The 20,610-nt window shown below is 41.3% G+C and overlaps 2 protein-coding genes across 4 annotated transcripts in view; one reads left to right on the top strand and one right to left on the bottom strand.

The window, feature by feature from the left end:
• Positions 1-4,621, bottom strand: part of SCPEP1 (serine carboxypeptidase 1) — a 29,095-nt gene extending 24,474 nt beyond the window's left edge. Inside the window, exon 1 of the mRNA XM_074261856.1 lies at positions 4,455-4,621. Within this exon, the coding sequence (XP_074117957.1) occupies positions 4,455-4,515 (61 nt within the window). The 5' untranslated portion in view covers positions 4,516-4,621. The remainder of the gene's footprint in view (positions 1-4,454) is intronic.
• A 3,838-nt stretch (positions 4,622-8,459) lies between these two features.
• Positions 8,460-20,610, top strand: part of COIL (coilin) — a 29,134-nt gene continuing 16,983 nt past the window's right edge. For 2 of the 3 annotated variants that reach the window (XR_012481254.1, XM_074261853.1), the window contains exon 1: positions 8,460-9,878. Coding sequence is in view for 2 of the 3 variants with exons in the window: in XM_074261853.1 (XP_074117954.1) it covers positions 9,634-9,878 (245 nt within the window). In the remaining variant the exon portion in view is untranslated. The remainder of the gene's footprint in view (positions 9,879-20,610) is intronic. The other variant, XM_074261854.1, reaches the window with a different exon arrangement.

The following is a 20,610-nucleotide window of genomic DNA, read 5'->3' as shown; positions in this document are numbered from 1 at the left end:
TTGAGATTAGGAAGATTGGTTCAAGCCCCTCTGAGTGTGTAACTCCTGATAAGTCACTTAACCTAGGAATATACTTTTTTGGGGTTCAAGCAGATAATCAAGACTCAGGTCCTCTCCAAATCAAATAAAAGGAATTTATTAATACTTATTGAAAATCATGCACTTGGAACTCCTGCACTCTTTTTGGAGTTAGCAGTCCAGCAAAGCAAGACAAAAATATATATGCAATCCGAGGACATCCCAAAATACGTAGATTGAGGTTATGGGAGGAATTTGCTAAAATGGGGGTCTCCTAAAGCCTAGAGGGAACTGTGGTCACTTAGAATGCACCCAAAAAAGCCCATTGCGGGGAGGGGTGGTATTAATATATGGTAATGACTTTGTTAAAGCTTGTGGTTCTTGGTCTACATCCTGTTGGTGCTATTTCCTTATTGATTGATGCCTAAACTTGATGGACGATGGAATTACAAACCATGTAGACTACATCTGTCAGCTAATGATTGAGGATTTCTGGGGGATTTGGGCTGGGGCAACAATCAGAATCCCATCATGCTCTTGGTGTACGGCAGTTTTGTTGTTTAGTTATTCCTGACTCTAGGACCCTATTTGGGTTTTTCTTGGCAAAGATACTAGTTTGCCATTTCCTTCTCCAGCTCATTTTACAGCAAGGAAACAGAGTTAAGTCGCTTAAGCAGGGTCCCACAGCTAGTGAATGTCTGAAGCTAGACTTAAACTTGGGCCTTTCTGATTCTAGGCCTAGCTCTCCATCAATTGCACTATCTAGCTGTCTCCATCTCCACCCCTATATCCAAAGCAGTAGGGAGAAAAATTTGATTAGGTCAAGACAATAGAAATAAAGCCACCACCAACAACAAAAACTGCTTAAACTGACCTTTGAACTTCACATTGGAAAATACTAGTATTACTATTTAAAGAACAGACTGAAGAATGTTCCATGATTTGGCCAAAGCCACATATTCTAAACCTGTCTCAGGCCCTGACTTTCTGGATACCTTCTAGTCTTCTGTCCACAGCTCTATCTCCAAGCTAACCCATGTTTCACCTCGGTAATCTATTTATCTGATTGATGACCATGTCCCCAAATCTCCATTTGAAATAGTTTCCAAGTCAGCCATATTCATTCCAAACCTGATTCAGGCCATGACTTCCCAAAGCCTTCCCTTGTCCCCTAGTCTGTGCTGTCCTCCAATCTTCTTTTCAATTGCCTCTTTATTTACTCTCTCCCATTGGAATATAAGAGGGCAAGAATTGCCTTTTTTTTTTTTTTTTAATTGTATTTGTATCCCCTGTAATTAGCATAGTCTGGTACATAAAATAAATTTATTTTCCCTCTCTCTCTCACTGCACACAAGACTAGAAAACAATTCTTTTGATTCCAAGTCACTGCTACATTCACTTTGGAATTACTATGCCATTTAGACCATAGTTCAATTGTGCTTTTGCATTCTAAAATTTCTCTTCCCCACACCTCAATGATAGAACCTGAACTTAAGAATTGCTGATGTTCAAAAGACTTTAGGTAGGACCAAAACTAAGTTCAATGGATTAGGATTTCATTAGTTTTTCTAAACCTTCCAAAGTATATTTGCCAGTTTATTGTTATTGTTTTTGATCTAAAAACCTGCGGTTTTTTGTTAAGCTATTTCGTAAATCCAATCTAAATTTTCATGTAGCAGGCTAAATCCACTTCCTACAACACCTCCTTTTGTGGAACACATAACTTGCTTCCAAATACCATTAAATGTTTTCACCTCATATCATCATGGCCTTTTTATAAAGGGTGGAAAGTGGAACAGAAATAAAGGCAAAAGGAAGTTTTGTTAAAGTCCCATTCCTGACTTGATTTTTCTGTTTTTTTAATTTCTTAATCCCTTTATCTCCAAACCTTCACTCAGTAACAGAAAGAATAATAATGATAATTGACATCGGCACTTTAGAATGTGCAAAAGGCTTCACTTACTGTTTTTTGAGACACCCCAAAACCCTATGAGATAAAGTAAATAAGCATTATTATTCCCATCTTATAGATTAGGAAACTGAGAGTCAAAAAGTATAATTAGTAAATTTAGGAAGCATTTTTTCCATACTACACTGTAATGTCTCTTTGGCAGAAAAAGAACATACAGATGGTGCTGATGTTGGATATGAGGAGAGCTAAGTAAAGGGAGGCGAAAATGTGAACAGAGGAACAGAAAAGTCAGTCAACCAAAAGGCATTTATTATGCACTTACTGTATAGGGCACAAGGCAGGACTTTTCCCAAGGAAGACATCATTAAGGAAGACCAGAAAGACTTTTTGGAGAAGGTGGGGTTTTAGTAGAGAAGGAAACCAAGGACAGCCAGCAGACAGAGGAGGAGGGACTGTGTGCAAAAATGGGGGGTAGCTAGTGAAAAGGCCAGAGGAGGAGCTGGAATATCTTGTTCAGGGACCAGAGGCACAATTAGAAAGAAGGTTTATGAGGGCTGAGAAGTAAGGAGCTACAGCCCAGAATTCTATATTTGAACCAGGAGATAATGAGGAGTCTTCACGGTTTATTGAGTGAGGAGGAGGGAATGTGGCAAGGTTTTTTTTAGGAAGCGTTAGTAGTTGAGTGAGGCTGGATAAGAATAAAGACAACTTAAGGGGAACAGAAAGTGGCCCTCATCAGGAGGATGGCAGGAAGTATCCAGATAGAGGGTTTCTTGTATATTGTTTTTTCCAGGCAATTGAGGTTAAAGTGACTTGCCCAGAGTCTCACAACACAGCTAGGAAGCCTTAAGTGTCTGAGGTCACATTTGAACTCAGGTCCTCCTGACTTTAAGGCCAGTGCTCTATCCACTGTGCTATCTTGTTGCCCTGAGTTTCTAGTTTTTATCCCCACTTTTGCAGATACTATAACAGCTGCCATTTGATACATCAGCATTTGAAGATTTACAAATACTTTACATACATGATCTTACTTGAACCTCACATGGATGCTAGAGAGATAGGGTATGTTACTATCCCCATTATATAGATGAAGAAAGTAGGGCTCAGAGATTACTAAGTGATTGAGGCAGAATTTGAGTTCAGCTCTTCTTTATTCCAAGTCTAGGCCCTTATCCATGACAGGACGCTATCAGCGGGCAGCTGGTAGGTACAGTGGATAGAGTGCCAGGCCTGGAGTCAAGAAGGCCTGAGTTCATATCTGGCCTCAGATTAGTACCACAAAAGTTCTGATTCCAAGTCTGTCTCTCTCCATGAACCACTTAGTCCATGACAACAAAAAATGTTTACTAAAAATGATCCAAAGCTTTGGCTAAATCCAAAATGCTTCTTGAAATAAATTGTGTTAACTACGCCTTTGTAAAGCAAGAGAAATTTAAGAATGAGGGTTTTGATGTTGTTTGTAAACAGGTGGGAATAAAATAAGGGTTCTTAAGATTTCATAAATGGAGGGGACTCCCAGTTTTCTAACTACGGAAAATCCCTAGTACAATTATCTGAAGGCCTTGGGACAGTAAGTGACTTGTTCAGATCACATGACTAGTATCCAAGGCAGGATTGGAATCCAAGGTCTATCTTACACACGCTGCTTCTCAGAGCATTAAGGAGACACAGAGGTGGAAAATTTTCTTTTGTCTTGAGGTGACAAGATCTCTTCTTCCTCTAGATCTTTCAACTCAAGATTTGAGAGAAAAGAAAGAACATCACTTATCCCAGCCCACTCAAACCCAGCAGAAAAAGGGAAGTCTCAGTCCTGAGTTGTAACTATGGAGCATGTAGTTACCAGCTCTTCCACACTGAGAAAGAATAACCACTATGGCTTTCCCTCAAAATAACCCCGTGGGATGGGGAGCATACATACTTTTTTTTTTTTTTTTTTTTTTTTTACAGATAGTTAAACAACAGGCCCAAAAAACTTCAAGCGACTTATCTTCAGTAGAGGCTGGAATATGTCAAAAGGACTTGAATTCAGGTTCTCAGAAGATCAGAGATGGGGATCTAGAACTCATCTAAGACCCCATCCCCATTTACAGATGGGATAGCTGAGGTCCACTAAGGAAGTGACTTTCTAGTAACGAGATAACATTGACAGAGTCAGCATTCAAACTCATGCCCTGTGATTAAAGTTCAGGGCTCTTTCCACCGGGTCTCCTGAGAGCAGCTCATTTACTAGGGATGCCTTCAGGTTTTTACAAAGTTCTTTTTCTAGGGGGGTAAGTAGTAAAAACATAATGGACCTCCCTGTTTAGAGATGGGAGAAACCGTGACTCTCCCGGGGAAGTGGGGCTGGAGCTCAGGTCTCCTGCCTCCCTCCCCGAACAAGGCGAGTCTTACTTAGCGGAGCTAGTTTTCAGTCTAACTCCCGTAAAAGTACAGTAGGTGAAAAGCAGCTAAAGGGCAGAGAAGGACTAGCAGCAACTTCCCTCTTCCGAGCCAGAACCAGCAGCAAAGAGCGCGCCAGACCTACCGGGGCTCAGTCTCAGCAGCAGCAGCAGCAGGGCAGGCCAATGCCAGGGGACCAGCTCCATGAGGACTGCGGCGGCGGCGGCAACAGCAGCAGGGCGACAGCAGCAGCAGCGGGGCGACAGCAGCAGAGGACTGCAGTTTTACCCAGCGATCATATGACCTACCGGATGGGCGGAGGAGAAAACTGGGGCTGGGGAGGACCGGTTTTGGTTGGGATGTCGGGACGCTTTCTCCAGAGCTCCCTCTGGCCCTTGCACTCGGCTACTACAGGCGGGTGACGGAAAAGCCTCAGTTAAGCTCCGGGGGATACTTGAGGTGGGTGGGCGTGGAGTAGAGATTTGGGCTTCAAGAACTGCAAATAAACTGTCCACCCCTCTTTTGCAAATGTATTTGGGGTGGGGGAGGGGAGGGCGAGGAAAGAGGACATTCAAGGATGCTTGAAACCCACAAGGGGCCCTAGATCTCATTCTCTTTTTAAGCCTGGATGTGTAAAACTTGGCTGTCTCTGACTCTTGAGACAGAAACCTTGACCTCGGCACTGAAATGGCCTTGTGTGTGTGTGTGTGTGTGTGTGTGTGTGTGTGTGTGTGTGTGTATGTGTATATAGTTGGTGTACAAGATAAGAGTGCTGACTTGCAATCAGGAAGTCGTATATTCATATCCTGCCTCATACTTTCTAGCTCTCTCTGCCATAGTTATCTAGAAAATGAAAAGATTGGACCCAAGTGCCTCTAAGGTTTCTTCCAGCTCTAAAAAATGTGTATGATCCTATGATCAAATGCGTAATAGTAGGATGTAATGTTTGGTAGTGCTCTTATTCCTTCCACTTCTCAACTTTCCCCATTGTGGTTTTAATATAATATGGATTGGCATAAGAATTTAAATGGGAATTTTGGAGTTTGCAGAAGCCACAGAAGTTTGTGAAGTCCAGCAGATGATACTGTGCAAATACTTAACCCAAATTTTACAGTAAGGTATTGTAAATATCCCCTAAATGGGGAAAAAAAATAATCAAAACTTCTCTGGTAAAGAAGAGAGGACCAAAAAAATTTCTAGCTAATCCTCCTCCCCCATCCCCCAATATTCCCTACGTCCCTTGATGTAGAAGGGATAACTAAAATTGCAAGAGTAGGAGGTGTAGGAGTAGTACTTGCATACTTTTCCCACTTTCCTAGACCCAGAGAAAGTAAGCTCTTTAAGGACAGAGATTGTTTCCTTTTTCTCTTTAATGTTTATTGATTGGTTTAATAGATCTGTTGTTTCATTGGACTCTCTCAAGAGATTGCTTCTACCATTGCAGATCACTGAACAGCATCTGCTCTTCATCTTAGAATCTTGGAAGGGTGAGGCACTGAGAGTTTAGGAATTTGTCCAGAGTCACACAGCTATTATGTATCAGAATGGGAACTCAAAACTCAGATCTACCTAGCTCTTTCTTCCAGTGGTTCTCCAACTTATTTTGTCCATGATACAATTTTCTTTTCTGTGACCAATCCCTATGCATTGAACTTTGGAGTGAACAAAGTCCTGGAGAGCCTCAAATGGACAGTTTTCCTATCATCAGAACAGTTTTTTTTAATTCATTTGTGGTGAGCAAAAACTTTGATCTGTTATGGGCTTAATTCATGTGTAATAGTTGAATTTTGTTTATTTATTTCTTTTTTTTGAATTCTATTCTTACCACACTAAGTATGGTGGGTAAATAAAATATGTGGCTAAGTTATTTGTGTTGTTCATGTGTGTTCAACTATTGGTAACCCCATTCGAGGTTTTCTTGGCAAAAACACTAGACTGTTTTGGTATTTCTTTCTCCATCTCATTTTACAGATGACAAAACTGAGACAGAGTTAAGTGACTTGCCCAGGGTCACATTGTTAGGAAATGTCAGAGACCAGGTTTGAACACAAAAGGAGTCTTTCTGACTCCAGGCCCAGAGCTCCTTCCACTCTTCTATCTAGCTGCCCAAAAATTTATAAATTTTCCTGTAAGAACAAGTGATATAAGAATACTCTCTAGGTTTCTTTCTCTTTGTCTGTTTTTCATTGAGGCATTTAGGGTTAAGTGACTTGCCCAGGGTTACACAGCTAGGAAGTGTTAAGTGTCTGAGGTAAAATTTGAACTCAGGTCCTCCTGACTTCAGGGCTGGTGCTCTGTCCACTATGCCACCTCGATGCCCCCAAGGTTTCTCTTCAGAACTTTAAATTTGATTTTGTGACACCAGAGACACTGGCACAGGACCACCCAGCATGGTGTGCCCTCATTAGAAAAGGTGCTGTGTTCTATGAGCAAAACAGACTCCAAATAGCTCAGAAAAACTTGAGGTGTGCAAAGTTAGAGAGGCCATGCCCAATGTCTATGGGGGCTCTGTGCCCACCCTGTGGAAAAGCATTCTGAGCTCATGTTGGTCTGATCAGTCACAAACACCCTGTAACTTGACTCTAATACTAATGTCATTTTGGTTCTTAGAGAAGGAAGGACAGCAACCACTAACCAGTCACAACAATGACAATTTCACTAATTGCTCACCCTGTGAATCCCAAGGAACCCTCTGAGAGTTGTTGTTCTAGCCACTATACAAATGCTTCACATAGGTGACAAGTGACTTTTGAAGCATATAAATGGTATATACAGAGTAGTTTTTCCAGGGGTGTGAGGAAGCAAATAGAAGTCAGGAGGGAATAAGGAAAAGTCTTTTATAAGATTTGGCCCTGGAAATTGATCTCTGAAGGAAGTGAGAGATTCTAAGTAGACTAAGAGCTTTCCAAGCTCTGGAGACATATCCAGTATCAGGGTACAGTGAAGAAAGATGGAATGTCAGGGCAGCTAGGTGGCGCAGTGGGCAGAGCACCAGCCCTGAAGTCAGGAGGACCTGAATTCAAATTTGATCTCAGACACTTAACATTCCTGGCTGTGTTACCCTGGGCAAGTCACTTAACCCCCATTGCCTCAGCAAAAAAAAAAAAAAAAAAAAAAAAAGATGAAATGTCATATATAGGGAACATGGGAAAGGCCAGTTTGGCTGCCAGTAAAATATGTAGGAAGGAATTAATATGTAATAAATCTGAAAAGGTAAGCTAGGGACAGACTGTAAGGGGATATAAATGTCAAACAATGTTTTTGGTATGAGAATAAGAAGCCTCTTAAAGAGGAGTGATGTGTTCAGACATAATTCAGGAATATTTGATAAACGTGCTGGAGGGTAGATTGAGAAAAGAAGAGATTGAGACTGAGAAACTAATTGGGCTGGATATTGTAGAAAGAAAAGTAATTTCTAGTACCAGTTGATCTTGAATGGGTAATGATGAAAGAAGTTCCCGTGAGGGCTTGGGGGAGTTCTTAGGGAGACATTCCTCAGCCTCCTGTCTCCCCCAAAATTGTTACACCTGAATTTGTGCTTTATCAGGGGGAGGAGTTAGATTAGAAGAAAATAGCATATTTCTTTAGTTTGGCGGATTCATTGCTCTGACAACTGAGTCAGATTAACTTCCCTATTGAAACACTGCTGATTCTGTGCACCTGGGAGCATAGATTTTTTTTAACTCCATGTTTAAGGAGGGGCCTTTCTACCTTTTCCCAGTTTCCTCTCAGATAAACAGCTGGAGATCTTTAATGTCCAGTTTACAATGAGTAAAAAGAGAGGATAGAGGGATCTTGAAAGTTCCTCCCAACTCCAAATCTTTGCAAATGACCAGACGTGTGAATGAAAATGTGTTGTACAATTAGCCAACATGGACTGAAGAGCCTGGTGTCTCTGGAATGTTTTTAAAGACTATTTAAAATTTTTTTTCTGGGGCAAGAGATAAACCCATGCTCTCTTCTTGATCGCTTCTAGGTCATCATTTTTCTAAAAAGAGAAAACTATGTGGAGCATGTGGGTGGAGGACAACTGGTTAAGAAATAAAATCACTGTGATTCCCCAAACCTTTGAAATATCTCTGTAACTGGAAGGCAAGTCCCATGGGTCAGTGCTGGATAACTGAGAAGAAGAATGGCAAATGTAATTTTCTTTCTTTCTTTTTTTTTTTTTTTTTTTTTTTTTTTTTTTTGTGGCTGAGGCAGCTTACAAACCTACTTCCAGCTTCAATTTCTGAATTTAAAATTCAATAGTGAATCTATTTGGGCCAAAATGAAGTTAAATCCCTCTTGGTGTTTCTTTCAAGTCAAAGCTTTTTACCACCATAACCTCCGGGTATAGCGAACTCCGGCTTTAGGGAGGAGCCCCACCTATTCCTGCCTAACCTCTTCATCGATATCCTCATCCAGCGGTCCTCAAACTTTTTAAATAGGGCCCAGTTCCCTGTCCTCAGACTGTGGGAGGGCCGGACTCTGTCTGCGCCCTCAGCCCATTTGCCAGAACCGGCGGGCCGCATAAACGCCCTCAGCGGGTGCATCTGGCCCTGGGCCTCATCCTTCATCAACCCCACCTCCCACATGTCTGAGCCCAGATGAGAGTGTGGACTTCAGAGTTAAGCCCTGAATCAGGGATTCTAAGAGGGAGAGATGAGCAAGTGAACGCGAGGCATGCGTGCTAGAGCGAGAGCTGAAACTCCGCGTGTGAGAGACAGCAGGAAGGTCTGACGTGCAGGTGCTGGGAGGGAAGTAACATTGTGGTAATAGGCTGGAAGCACGCTGTGAAAACCGGGACCCAAGACTTGAAAGTTAAGGGCAGGAAAAACAAGGAATATGCATTAATAAGTGCCAGGTAATTTACAAATGTTATCTCTTTTGGTTTTCACGACTCCAGGAGGTAGGTACTGTTATTATACCCATTCTGTAGAAGAAACTGAGGCAGACGGGGGTGCTCAGGATCTCGCAGCTAATAAATACGGGGCTGCAGGGTTGCTAAGGAGCCATTAACTAGCCCATTGTACTTTCCACTAAAATCATCGGTTCTAGAACTGACTAGGATAGTCTATACTTGTGTTAGTTTCTTTGGGAGGATCATCCGAGTGCAGACCGTGAGCTCTCTAGGTTTAGTTTCCTAGCCATTCCAATTACGGGGAGCTCTCCAAAGAGCCCGCCTTCTTTCCTGTCATTCTCTCCCTTAGAGAGCCTGCAGTATCCATATGGTGTCAGAAGATGGCAATATCATCCCCAAGGCAACCGAGGGGCCCGCCGTGACGTCCTCACGTAGCTGAGATTTGCCGGGGCCTCCCGGCTTCCGTCGAGCACGGCGCAAGATGGCGGCCTCCGAGACTGTTCGTTTGCGGCTCCACTTCGACTACCCGCCACCTTCCTCTCCGCGTTGTTCAGTCTTCTGGCTCCTGGCTGACCTGACCAAATGCCGAGTGGTCACTGACTTGGCCAGCCTCATCCGCCATCGCTTCGGTTTTAGCTCCGGGGCGGCGTTGGGGCTCTACCTGGATGGGGGGTTACTCCCCCCCACCGAGAGCGCGCGCCTAGTGCGTGACAACGACTGCCTCAGGTGCGTGAGCGTGCGCGTGATGTGCAGCGGGAGGCTGCCTCTGGTACCGACTTCGTAGAGCGGAACGCAGACTTGGCTGGGGGGGTGCGCACTTAGCGGTTTCCGCACGTCGTGTTCGGGTTCTGGGACTCCTTCCTCCATTAAAGTATAAGTAGCATTCTCCCTTCCCTACCCCCACCTGCACCGAGGCCCCGGGGCCATGTGTTTTGGGGAGGCGGCGCCCCGCCCCTCTAGCCGCGGTAGGGACGCTCTGGAGCCGAGTCCAGCTTGGAAACACTCGCGCACGTGAGGACGTGGCTTAGATTCGGAAGTCCGCGAATGTGGGCGTGGGAGCCGGCTGCAGCACGTGTCTTACATTTTCTAACTGCTGGTTGGCTTAATCAGCCTTCGACCCTCTGCCAGCCTGCTCTCCCTCCTCAGTTTTTCGCCCGCCACGCCCCTTCCAGGCCCTGGGTCGTAGGGGGAGTGGCGGCCCTCCTCGGCCCTTCTCTACTAAATGCCCCGGGTTCCTTCAGTGATAGAACGCAAGCCTGCTATACGCCCCCACTTCTAACTGACGCCAGGGCCCTGCTAAAATCCCGCGTTGGTGCCTTGCTTTCTGGAGATCATTCTCTAGCTGTTGTTCGGCCCTGTCTTACTCATTATGACCCCACTTATGTTTTTTTCTTAGCAAAGACACAGGAGTGGTTGGTCATTGTCTTCTCCAGCCCATTTTACAGGTGAGGAAATTTTTACAGGTGAGGAAACTGAGTCAAATAAGGTTAAGTGTTTTGTCCAGGGTCACAAAGCAACTCTGTTTGAGGCTAGGCTTGGATTTCATGACTCCTGACCAGCGCGTATTTCACCCACCCCTTGTAAGTAGGAGGTACTTAATTAGCTTAAACCCTACACACTGAGGTCATTTCTCTAACTAAACCGCCAATGCAGCTTCCCTTGCTTTTTTTTCTTTTTTTCTTTTTTTTTTTTTTTGGTGTTAATTACATTTTCATTCATAATTCAGATCTTGATAAGGAAGTTAGAGTACTCCTTGCTCCCCATTACTCCATGTTCTCCCGTCACCATCATTCAGTAATCTCATCTGTTTTGAGGGTCATTTAATTCACACTCATCAACCAGTCAAGATTCTGATAGCTATTATTTACCAACCCCCAGAACAATTTCTTTCCCCTTCTGTAATGTTCCATTGTCTCTCAATTGTAATCCTTCTCTGGGAGGAGGTCTCTTTTCTGTAAAACCTTTTCTCTGGGAGCAGGTTTCTTGGGAAGCTTCTGGAACCTCCAGCCAGAGCAAAGGTAGAATCTTGAATCCTCTTGTTCCTGAATCCTGGCTCTGAATCTCCTCCAGCTTCCCTGAAGTTCTCCCGGGAAGTCTTGTTCTTGACCCAATCCAGACTCTTTCCTTCCAGACTGCCTCTTCTTTTATCCTCCCAGAGAATGGGCTTGTGGGTACTCCCAGGGGCTTGTGGGAACTCCTACAGCCAATGGACTTGCTCCTTTTAAAAGTGTGAACTAAAGGGGTGAACCCTGAGCTAGAGAATTGTTAAGTATTGACTTAGCCCCTAGTAAGAACCCAACACCCTTCTTTAAAGGATTCAGTGCCTGACTCTTCTCTTTTTTCTAATTCTTGCCCTCATAATGGAAGACTTTATAGTGCATTGTGATACTCCTTCCTTTATTAATTTCTCTTGACCAGCTCAGCTATCTGCAGAGATGTTCATATTCTTGATCTTGCCGTCTCCCACACATGTTTTACTTTTGTGTTTGTGAACTTTGAAATTCTTTTAATTGTCTGTTTCATTCTACTGTCTCACTGTCTCTCATCACCTAACCCTGTTCTTTGTCTTCGTGGTAATCTTCAATCCTCCTTCCTCGTTTCTTCCTCAGATTGTTTCTATCTGTACTCTTCCTCTCTTTCCCATCTTGAACCTCTACCAGCGGTCAAGTAGCGGCCAGTTCCCTGTCCCTCAGACTGGGAGGGCCGGACACTGTCTGCGCCCTCAGCCCATTTGCCAGAACCGGCGGGCCGCATAAACGTCCTCATGGCTGCATGTGGCCCGGGCCGGAGTTAGAGAACCCCTGCAGACTGTATTGTCCTCTGAGGCTCTTTCTCCCTTATGCCATTAATAGTCTTGCCCTAGCAAGCTCAGCCTCTTATTATTCCCATAGTCTGCTGCCTTCGTTCCTATTCATTTGCTGCTCAACGAGGATGGAAAAAAAATAACAAAATTGTATTGACTGGATTCACTACAAATTTGTTACATGATCCCGAATCACTGTGGCAAGGTGATCCTTTCATGCCTCCCTAATTGATTCACTACAGCAGCTTTTCCAGACTTCTCCTTAAACCTCTCATGTCCCTCCCCCAACCTTCTCAGCTGACAGCTTTGCCTCACATTTTATTGAAAAAGTTGAAATTTTGGACAAGAGCTTTTTCTTCCCTCATCTCACATCAGTCTTGCCTTTTGCCACTATCATCTACACCTCTGTCAGAGGCTGTCAGAATTTTTATCCAGTTCTTAGTCATTGAAAGGGCATTGCCTCAGACAAACTGGCCTGGGAGAGACCTTGATGTAGAAAGGTTAGGATTATCCACCACGTGCCAGGCCATTGCCAGTCAACTTCCATGACTGGAGAAGAGAATGAATCTGACAGCTTTGTGCAGCTCTGCCTTACTTAAGTCCAGTTCACTCATAAGTGGAGACATCACCCTTGTGACAGCATTGGTCCTCTTCAGGAGAACAAAGGACAAACAAAAACATCACACATGAAGAGTTGGCCTTTCTCCTTATTAGGCAAACATACACAAATGATCTTCTCCAGCATATTATCCCTTCTGCCTTCCCCACTCACTAATCTCTCTCTCTCCCTGTCCGCTCGCTCTTTACCTTCTACCAGCAAACCTGCCCAAGTCTGCTGCTTCAAAAAACTCCCTTAATCCTTTGTTTCTCTTTTGTATTGCAGAAGTCTGTGAGGGGTGCTTCTTTTCCTTCTCACTCTCTGCCATTTGGTCCTGTTTTCCTTTGTCAGCTGAAACTACGTTGTCATAAGTTACCAGTGATCTCTTAATTGCCAACTCTAATGATCTTTTTTCCATCTTCATCTTTGACTCATTTGACTCTGTCAATCATCTTCTTCTCCCTGATAACTTTATCCTCTTTAGTTTTTTAGGACACTGCTTTTCTCTTGTTTACTTGAATGCTCCTCAGTCTTCTTGGCCAGATCTTTGTCTAAGCATGCCCCTTAAACCATGGGTGCCCTCCAGGGCTCTTCGTGGACCCTCTTCTCTATATATGATTTTTATTTGTTGATCTCATTAATTCCCTTCGATTTAATTCTTTCTATGCAAATGATTCTTAGATCTTTTTGTCCAGCCCTCTCTGCTGATTTCCAATCTCAGATCTTCAACTGCTTTATTGAACATCTTGAATCAGATATTTCACAGAAATCTTAAACTCAACATGTCTCAAACTGAATTTATTATCTTTCTCCCAAACTGTCCCCTCTTTATCTTCACTATTACTGTCCAGAGTCCTACCATCCTTTTTTTTTCCTCCCAGACTTAACAACCCTAGTGACAAGGGAGCCCCAATACTCTCTTAAAATCCTTGAAGGAGCAAGTCTCCTTGAATTCTAGCCTCTGGCCTCAGGACAGTTTCCTTGTATTATCTAGGTGAGGCAAGCTGAGTCCATTGAATTAAAGAAACATGCATTCAATTGTAAGATTTTCTATTCAATTCCAGCTCAAACTCTACCCACCAGCCCTCATCTGAAGCAGGCCTTGGCTTGTAGCCAAAGGCCTCTATTATAAAAAGAGCCAACTTTAAACCCAATCCTCACAGAGGACCTGCCATGCCATGGTATGACAAGGAAACCTTTGCCCACTGAAATAATATTCTCTTTCAGCGGTACCCTCTCTTTATCTCCCTCACCTATTTCCCTAACAAGACTTTATATCTCTCTCTGTAGGGACCTTGCCACTAAGGAATTCAGCCTTTCTATTCATGCATAGCAAAGGCTGACTTCCCAATGCCTATAATAAATTTATTTTTATCAGCCTAGCTTTTCCGTTCATAAATTCCTTTACAAAGGACCTTTGTGCCGTCAGAAGGGGGGGGGGGTTTCCACAACTCCCTACCCTGCACAGATTCCTAAAGGGGATTTAGGGGAGCAAAACCTCTTCTTTTGGTTCCCTGAATCTGCCACTAACCTCATCATTTAATTCCCTGACCACCAGGAACCCTAATCTCATCATTTTGATTCCCTGAATCTAATCTCTTCACTAGCGTCATCCATAGCTTCTCTCTCTCTCTCTCTCTCTCTCTCTCTCTCTCTCTCTCTCTCTCTCTCTCTCTCTCTTTTTTAAATTTTATTTATTTTTATGAAAGCTTTTTATTTACAAAACATAAGCATGGGTAATTTTTCAACATTGACCCTTGCAAAATCTTTTGTTCCAAATTTTCCCCTCCTTCTCTCCCCCTCCCCAAGCTTGCAGGTAGTCCAATACATGTTAAATATGTTAAAATATATGTTAACTCCAATATATGTATATATATTTATACAGTTTTCTTGCTGCACAAAAAACATCAGATCAAGAAGAAAGAAAAAAAAACTGAGAAAAAAAACAAAAATGCAAGTAAACAACAATAGAGAGAGTGAGAATGCTATGTTGTGGTCCACACTCAGTTCCTATGGTCCTTTCTCTGGGTGAAGAACAAGTGGCACTGGTTTAAATCATCTCGTGGAAGAGAGCCACATCCATCAGAATTAATCATTGTACTCCTGGTTCTGCTTATTTCACTCAGCATCAGTTGATGTAAGTCTCTCCAGGCCTCTCTGAAATCATCCTGCTGGTCATTTCTTACAGAATAATAATATTCCATAACATTCATATACCACAATTTATTCAGCCATTCTCCAATTGACGGGCATCCACTCAGTTTCCAGTTTCTGGCCACTACAAAGAGGGCTGCCACAAACATTTTTGCACATACAGGTCCCTTTCCCTCCGTTAGCATCTCTTTGGGATATAAGCCCAGTAGTAACACTGCTGGATCAAAGGGTATGCACAGTTTGCTAACTTTTTGAGCATAGTTTCAAACTGCTCTCCAGAATGATTGGATCTTTTCACAGTTCCACCAACAATGTATTAGTGTCCCAGTTTTCTCACACCCCATCCAACATTTGTCATTATTGTTTCCTGTCTTCTTAGCTAATCTGAGAGGTTACACTATTCTTTCTTTCTTTCTTTTTTTAAACTTTTCTTTTTCTGATTTCTCTTTTGTTGTTGTTGTTGTTGTTTGTTTTTTTAATAGCTTTTTATTGAGAGAACACATGCCTGGGTAATTTTTTACCATTGTCCCTTATACTCACTTCTGTTCCAACTTTTCCCTTCCCTCCCTCAACCCCCTCCCTTAAATGGCAGGCAGTCTTATACATGTTAAATGTTATAGTATATCCTAGATACAATATATGTGTGCAGAATCATATTCTTGTTGCACAAGAAGAATTGGATTCAGAAGGTAAAAATAATCTGGGAAGAAAAACAAAACTGCAAACGGTTCACACTCATTTCCCAGTGTTCCTTCTCTGGATATAGCTGATTCTGTCCATCATTGATCAATTGGATCTTCTCTTTGTCGAAGAGAGCCACTTCCATCAGAATACATCCTCATACAGTATTGTTGTTGAAGTGTATAATAATCTCCTGGTTCTGCTCATTTCACTCAGCATCAGTCCATGCAAGTCTCTCCAAGCCTCTCTGCATTCATCCTGCTGGTCATTTCTTACAGAGCAATAATATTCCGTAACATTCATGTACCACAATTTATCCAACCATTCTCCAATTGATGGGTATCCATTTAGTTTCTAGTTTCTTGTCACTACAAAGAGGGCTGCCCCATTTTGCACATACAGATCCCTTTCCCTTCTTTAAGATCTCTTTGTGATATAAGCCCAGTAGTAGCACTGCTGGATCAAAGGGTATGCACAGTTTGATAACTTTTTGGGCATAATTGCAGATTGCTCTCCAGAATGGTTGGATTCTTTCACAACTCCACCAACAATGTATCAGTGTCCCAGTTTTCCTGCATCCCCTCCAACATTGGTCACTATCTTTTCTTGCATCTTAGCCAATCTGACAGGTGTGTAGTGGTATCTCAGAGTTGTCTTAATTTGCATTTCTCTGATCAACAGTGATTTGGAGCACTTTTTCAAAAGAGTAGAAATCGTTTTAATGTCATCATCTGAAAATTATCTGTTCAAAACCTTTGACCATTTATCAATTGGAGAATGGCATAGCATAGTGTTGGCTAGACTAGAGCACTAAGAATTTCGTGACTTACTGCTAATACTAGAACCAGAGTAGATTAGAAATTGAAAAATTCACTGATCACCTGAAAGATTCCCAAATGAAAACTCCCCAAAACATTGTAGTCAAATTCCAGAGTTCACAGATCAAGGAGAAATACTTACTGCAAGCAGCCAAAAAGAAACAATTGAAATATCGTGGTGCTTTGATAAGAATTATACAGAGTTTGGCAAAGAGTATAGCTATAAGTAACTTCCATGGGATATTTCCCCCCCCCAAAAAAAAAAAATAAGTAAAGGCATGAGAAAAAAAATTGCATTGGAAAAAGGAGGGGGAGGAAATAGAATGAGGAAAATTATTTCATATAAAAGAAGTTTAACCCTTACTCTGATCAGAATTGTCTCTAGGAAGGAAGTAACACTCATTTGGTTACAAATCTTACCTTATAAGGGATTAAAAAGGAATGGAAACACTAGAAAGAGTCCTGGAACTGATAAAAGGGAATGCAGATTGAGGAAGTGCTATAAGAAGCAAAATAATTGTCAGGAGGAAAAGAGAGAGAGAGACAGACAAGCTTAGAAAGAAATATACAATTATAACTATAAATGTGAGTAGAATAAACTCATCCATAAAATGGAAACAGCAGAAAGGATTGAAAACCAAAATCCTACACTATGTTGTTTACAAGAAACACATTTTCCCCCATTTAGTAGATAGTAATGTATTTTCTAATTACATGTAAAAATAATTTTCAATATTCATTTATGTAAGATTTTGAGTTCCAAATTTTTATTCCCTACTTCCCTTCCCTTCCCCCTCTCCAAGACAGCAAGCAATCTGATATCCTATTTCCAGATTAATCATGTTGCGGGGAAAAATATCAGAACAAAAGGGAAAAAATACAAGGAAAAGAAAAAACAGTATGCTTTACATATGCGTTCTGTCTATGATTCTTTCTCTGGATACAGATGGCAGTTTTCATCAGAAGTCTGAGGGAGTTGACAAGAAACACATTTGAAACAGGGTAAAACCTATTTTAGAGCAGAATCTATTACATTTCAACTGAAGCAAAAATAGCTGGGGTAGCAATCATCATCTCAGACAAAGCAAAAGCAAAAATAGATGTAATTAAAAGAGCTAAAGAAGGAAACTATTTTGTTGAAAGTTACCATAGACAATGAAGCAAATAGTATAGCAACTAAATTTTTAAGGGAGAAGTAGAATGATTTATAGGAGGAAATAGAAATAAAACTATAGAAGTGGGGGACAGTCATATGAAAATGTTTAACATGATTGTATCACTGATAACTGATAATGGTCAGGGAAGGGGAAGGAAGAATAGAATTTGAAACTCAAAACTTTAAAATAAATGTAATTGGGAGGAAATATATTTAAAAAGAAATGATGAAAGTTAAGGTTAATATCTTTACTCTTATTTGTTTCCCATGTGTTAAAGTTAACAGCTTATTGAAATAGGTTGACTTAAAGTTGTGATAAACACAAATAGATTTTAAGTCAGGAACATTTGGATCTGAATCCTTTCTTGTTCATATACTGGCTATTATGGAAATGTTCTTTAATCTCTCAGTTTCAGTTTTTATCTGTTAATAAGAGCATCTCTCTCATAGGGTTGTTATTAAAATAAACCCAAATGGGATCCCCAAAAGATGGAGACAACCAAAATCACTAAATAACAACAAAATTCTCATTCAGATCAAAGTTACATTAGCCTTTTTGCCTACCATCTCACACTATTGATTCATTGAGCTTGTGGCCATTAAACTTTCACTGCTTTCTATCTATTCCTGCTTAATTTTATGTTTCTGGAGTTGATTTTTTTTTTTTTTTTTTTTTTGGTACCCAACTGCAAACTGTTTATCTTTATTGAATTTAATTTTGTTAGATATTTTATTAGATATCAATATTTTAACCAAATAAGATTGTTTTGGGGGGCAGCTAGGTGGCGCAGTGGATAGAGCACCAGCCTTGAATTCAGGAGGACCCGAGTTCAAATCTGGTCTCAGACACTTAACACTTCCTAGCTGGGTGACCCTGGGCAAGTCACTTAACCCCAGCCTCAAAAAAACAAAAACAAAAAAACAACAAAAAAAGATTGTTTTGGATTCTGATTTTGTCATTCATGTATTAGTTCTTCCTCACCATCTTAAATACAAAAATAGTATAAAATAATTTATGAAAAGCTTTGCTAAAATCTAAACATTCTATCTCTATACCATTTACCTCATCTTTTTTTTATTTTTGAAGCTGGGGTTAAGCGACTTGCCCAGGGTCACACAGCTAGGAAGTGTTAAGTGTCTGAGACCAGATTTGAACTCAGGTCCTCCTGAATTCAAGGCTGGTGCTCTATCCACTGCGCCACCTGGCTGCCCCTACCTCATCTTTTAATTCAGTAATCTTACCCAGAGAGGAAATATAGTGTTAGTCCTAATTTTTTTCCAGTTTTATTTTATATTAATAAATTTCTATTTTTAGTTCTAAATTGTTTCTCCCATCCACTCTTCCCCCACTCATTGAAAAAGCCAAAAAAAAAAAAAAAAAAGTTGCCATAACCTAATTTTGATGACTCCATACCGGCTCTTTGATTGTTTATTACCTCTTCCCTTTTTAGATATTTGCTGAACCAAAAGTCAAGTTGTCTGGCATTTAATTTACAGGTTGTATTCTCTTCCCTTTTTGAAAAATCAGCCCATTTGACCTTATCTATTTCCCATTTCCTATGATCTTTCCGGGAATCTCTGACAGTGCCTCAGCAGTCACATCTGCCGATTCTTTCAAACCCTAATCGTTTAGTTCATCTGGGCCCATTCATTTTGAATTCATCATCAAGGGCAACTCTGCACTCTCTCTTTCTCTTCCTGCTTAGTCTTAAGTTATCATCTGCAAGATTTTTTTTTCCTTCAGTTATTTCTAATGTAAAAATCATTGTGCTTACAGAGAAAAATGTAAACAAAAAGATGGGTCCAGCTTTGTCTTCTCTCCTTTGTCAGTTCCCTCCATCCTTTCTATCTCCCCTCTTCCCTGACCTCTGGAGTCACTGCAACTTCCTCCTTGTATCTTTGGTCTTGCTCCACCAAACTTCAGCCTGGGATCACTCACGCCATCTGCTGTTTTCACTCCTGTGCACATCATGGTGATTGAAACTGAAGATTATGAAACCATGATGATTGGATCTTCTACAAATTTATGTTCTGTAGCTTACTTGGATTCTCACTGCTGTAGACAATCTTGTACGTCCCTCATCAGCTCACTGTCACACATTCCACAAAGGCTCTTCCAAACCTTTTTGTCCCTCCTTCAGCCTTCCATGTTCCCTCCTCCTCTCTGTTGAGAACTTTGCCTTATATTTTACACAAAAAAAGGGAGGTCATTTGCAGGGAGTTCCTTCTTCTGTTCTTATCTCACATCCCTTCAGTGTCTTCTGTCACTGTTTCCTCTACTCCATCACACATAAAGAGTTGGCTCTTTTTGCCAAAGCTAATCCTTGCACTTGCACAAATGATTCCATTCCATCTATCTTCTCTAGCAGATTGTTCCCCTTTATCATTCCTACTCTCTCACTAATCTTCTATGTGAATCTATTGTCTTATTACCTACTGCTTACAAACATGTCCATATCTCTCCCATCCTCAAAAACCTTCACTTGGGTGATCTATCTCTGCTAACATCCCATATCTCGCTAGCCTTTTGTACTTAAAGTCCTGGATAAGGCAGTGTATAATAGGTGTCTACATTTCCTTCCTTTACATTTTTTTCTTAACTCCTTCATTCTGACTTCTGACCTCATCATTCAACCACAGCTTTCTCCAAAGTTGCTTCTCTTAATGGCCAAATCCAATGGTTTTTTTTCTCAGTCTTCATTCCTTATTAAGGATCTAATCTTATCTAATCTTATCAAGTCTAATAAAAATTAGGATCCCTGTGCTGATGATTCTCAAATCTACTTAACTAGGAAATCTAATCTAGCATCATTTCCATTGACCTTCAGTTTTGCAACTGTGTCTATCAATATTAGATATCTTCAACTAAATGTCTTGTAAACATCTTAAATTCCTTCAGAGCTTAACTCTTTATCTTTCTTACCAAAAATTCATCCCTTCCAAACTTCCCTATTATTTTTGATTATTATTAATAATGTGTTTTCATCATTAGAACCACTACCCTTCTAGTTCCTTATGCATGCAACCTAGGTATTATCCCCGTCATTCTCTCAACCTTTCTAGACCCACTCAATTGCCAGACTTGTCAATTTTGCCTTCTCTTATATATGCCCTCTTCTGTTCTTGCTGCCATACTCTGCTGCAAGCCTTTCCTTTCTCATTCAGCTGTTAAAGTGATCTTCCTAAAGCACAAGCCATATAATTTTTCTCCCCCTACCTCCTACTACTTACTAATTTTTCTATCACTT

The sequence above is a fragment of the Sminthopsis crassicaudata genome, chromosome 4 (genome assembly GCF_048593235.1).
Source record: "Sminthopsis crassicaudata isolate SCR6 chromosome 4, ASM4859323v1, whole genome shotgun sequence".
NCBI lineage: Eukaryota > Metazoa > Chordata > Mammalia > Dasyuromorphia > Dasyuridae > Sminthopsis > Sminthopsis crassicaudata.
This window is presented reverse-complemented; position numbering and strand designations above follow the sequence as displayed.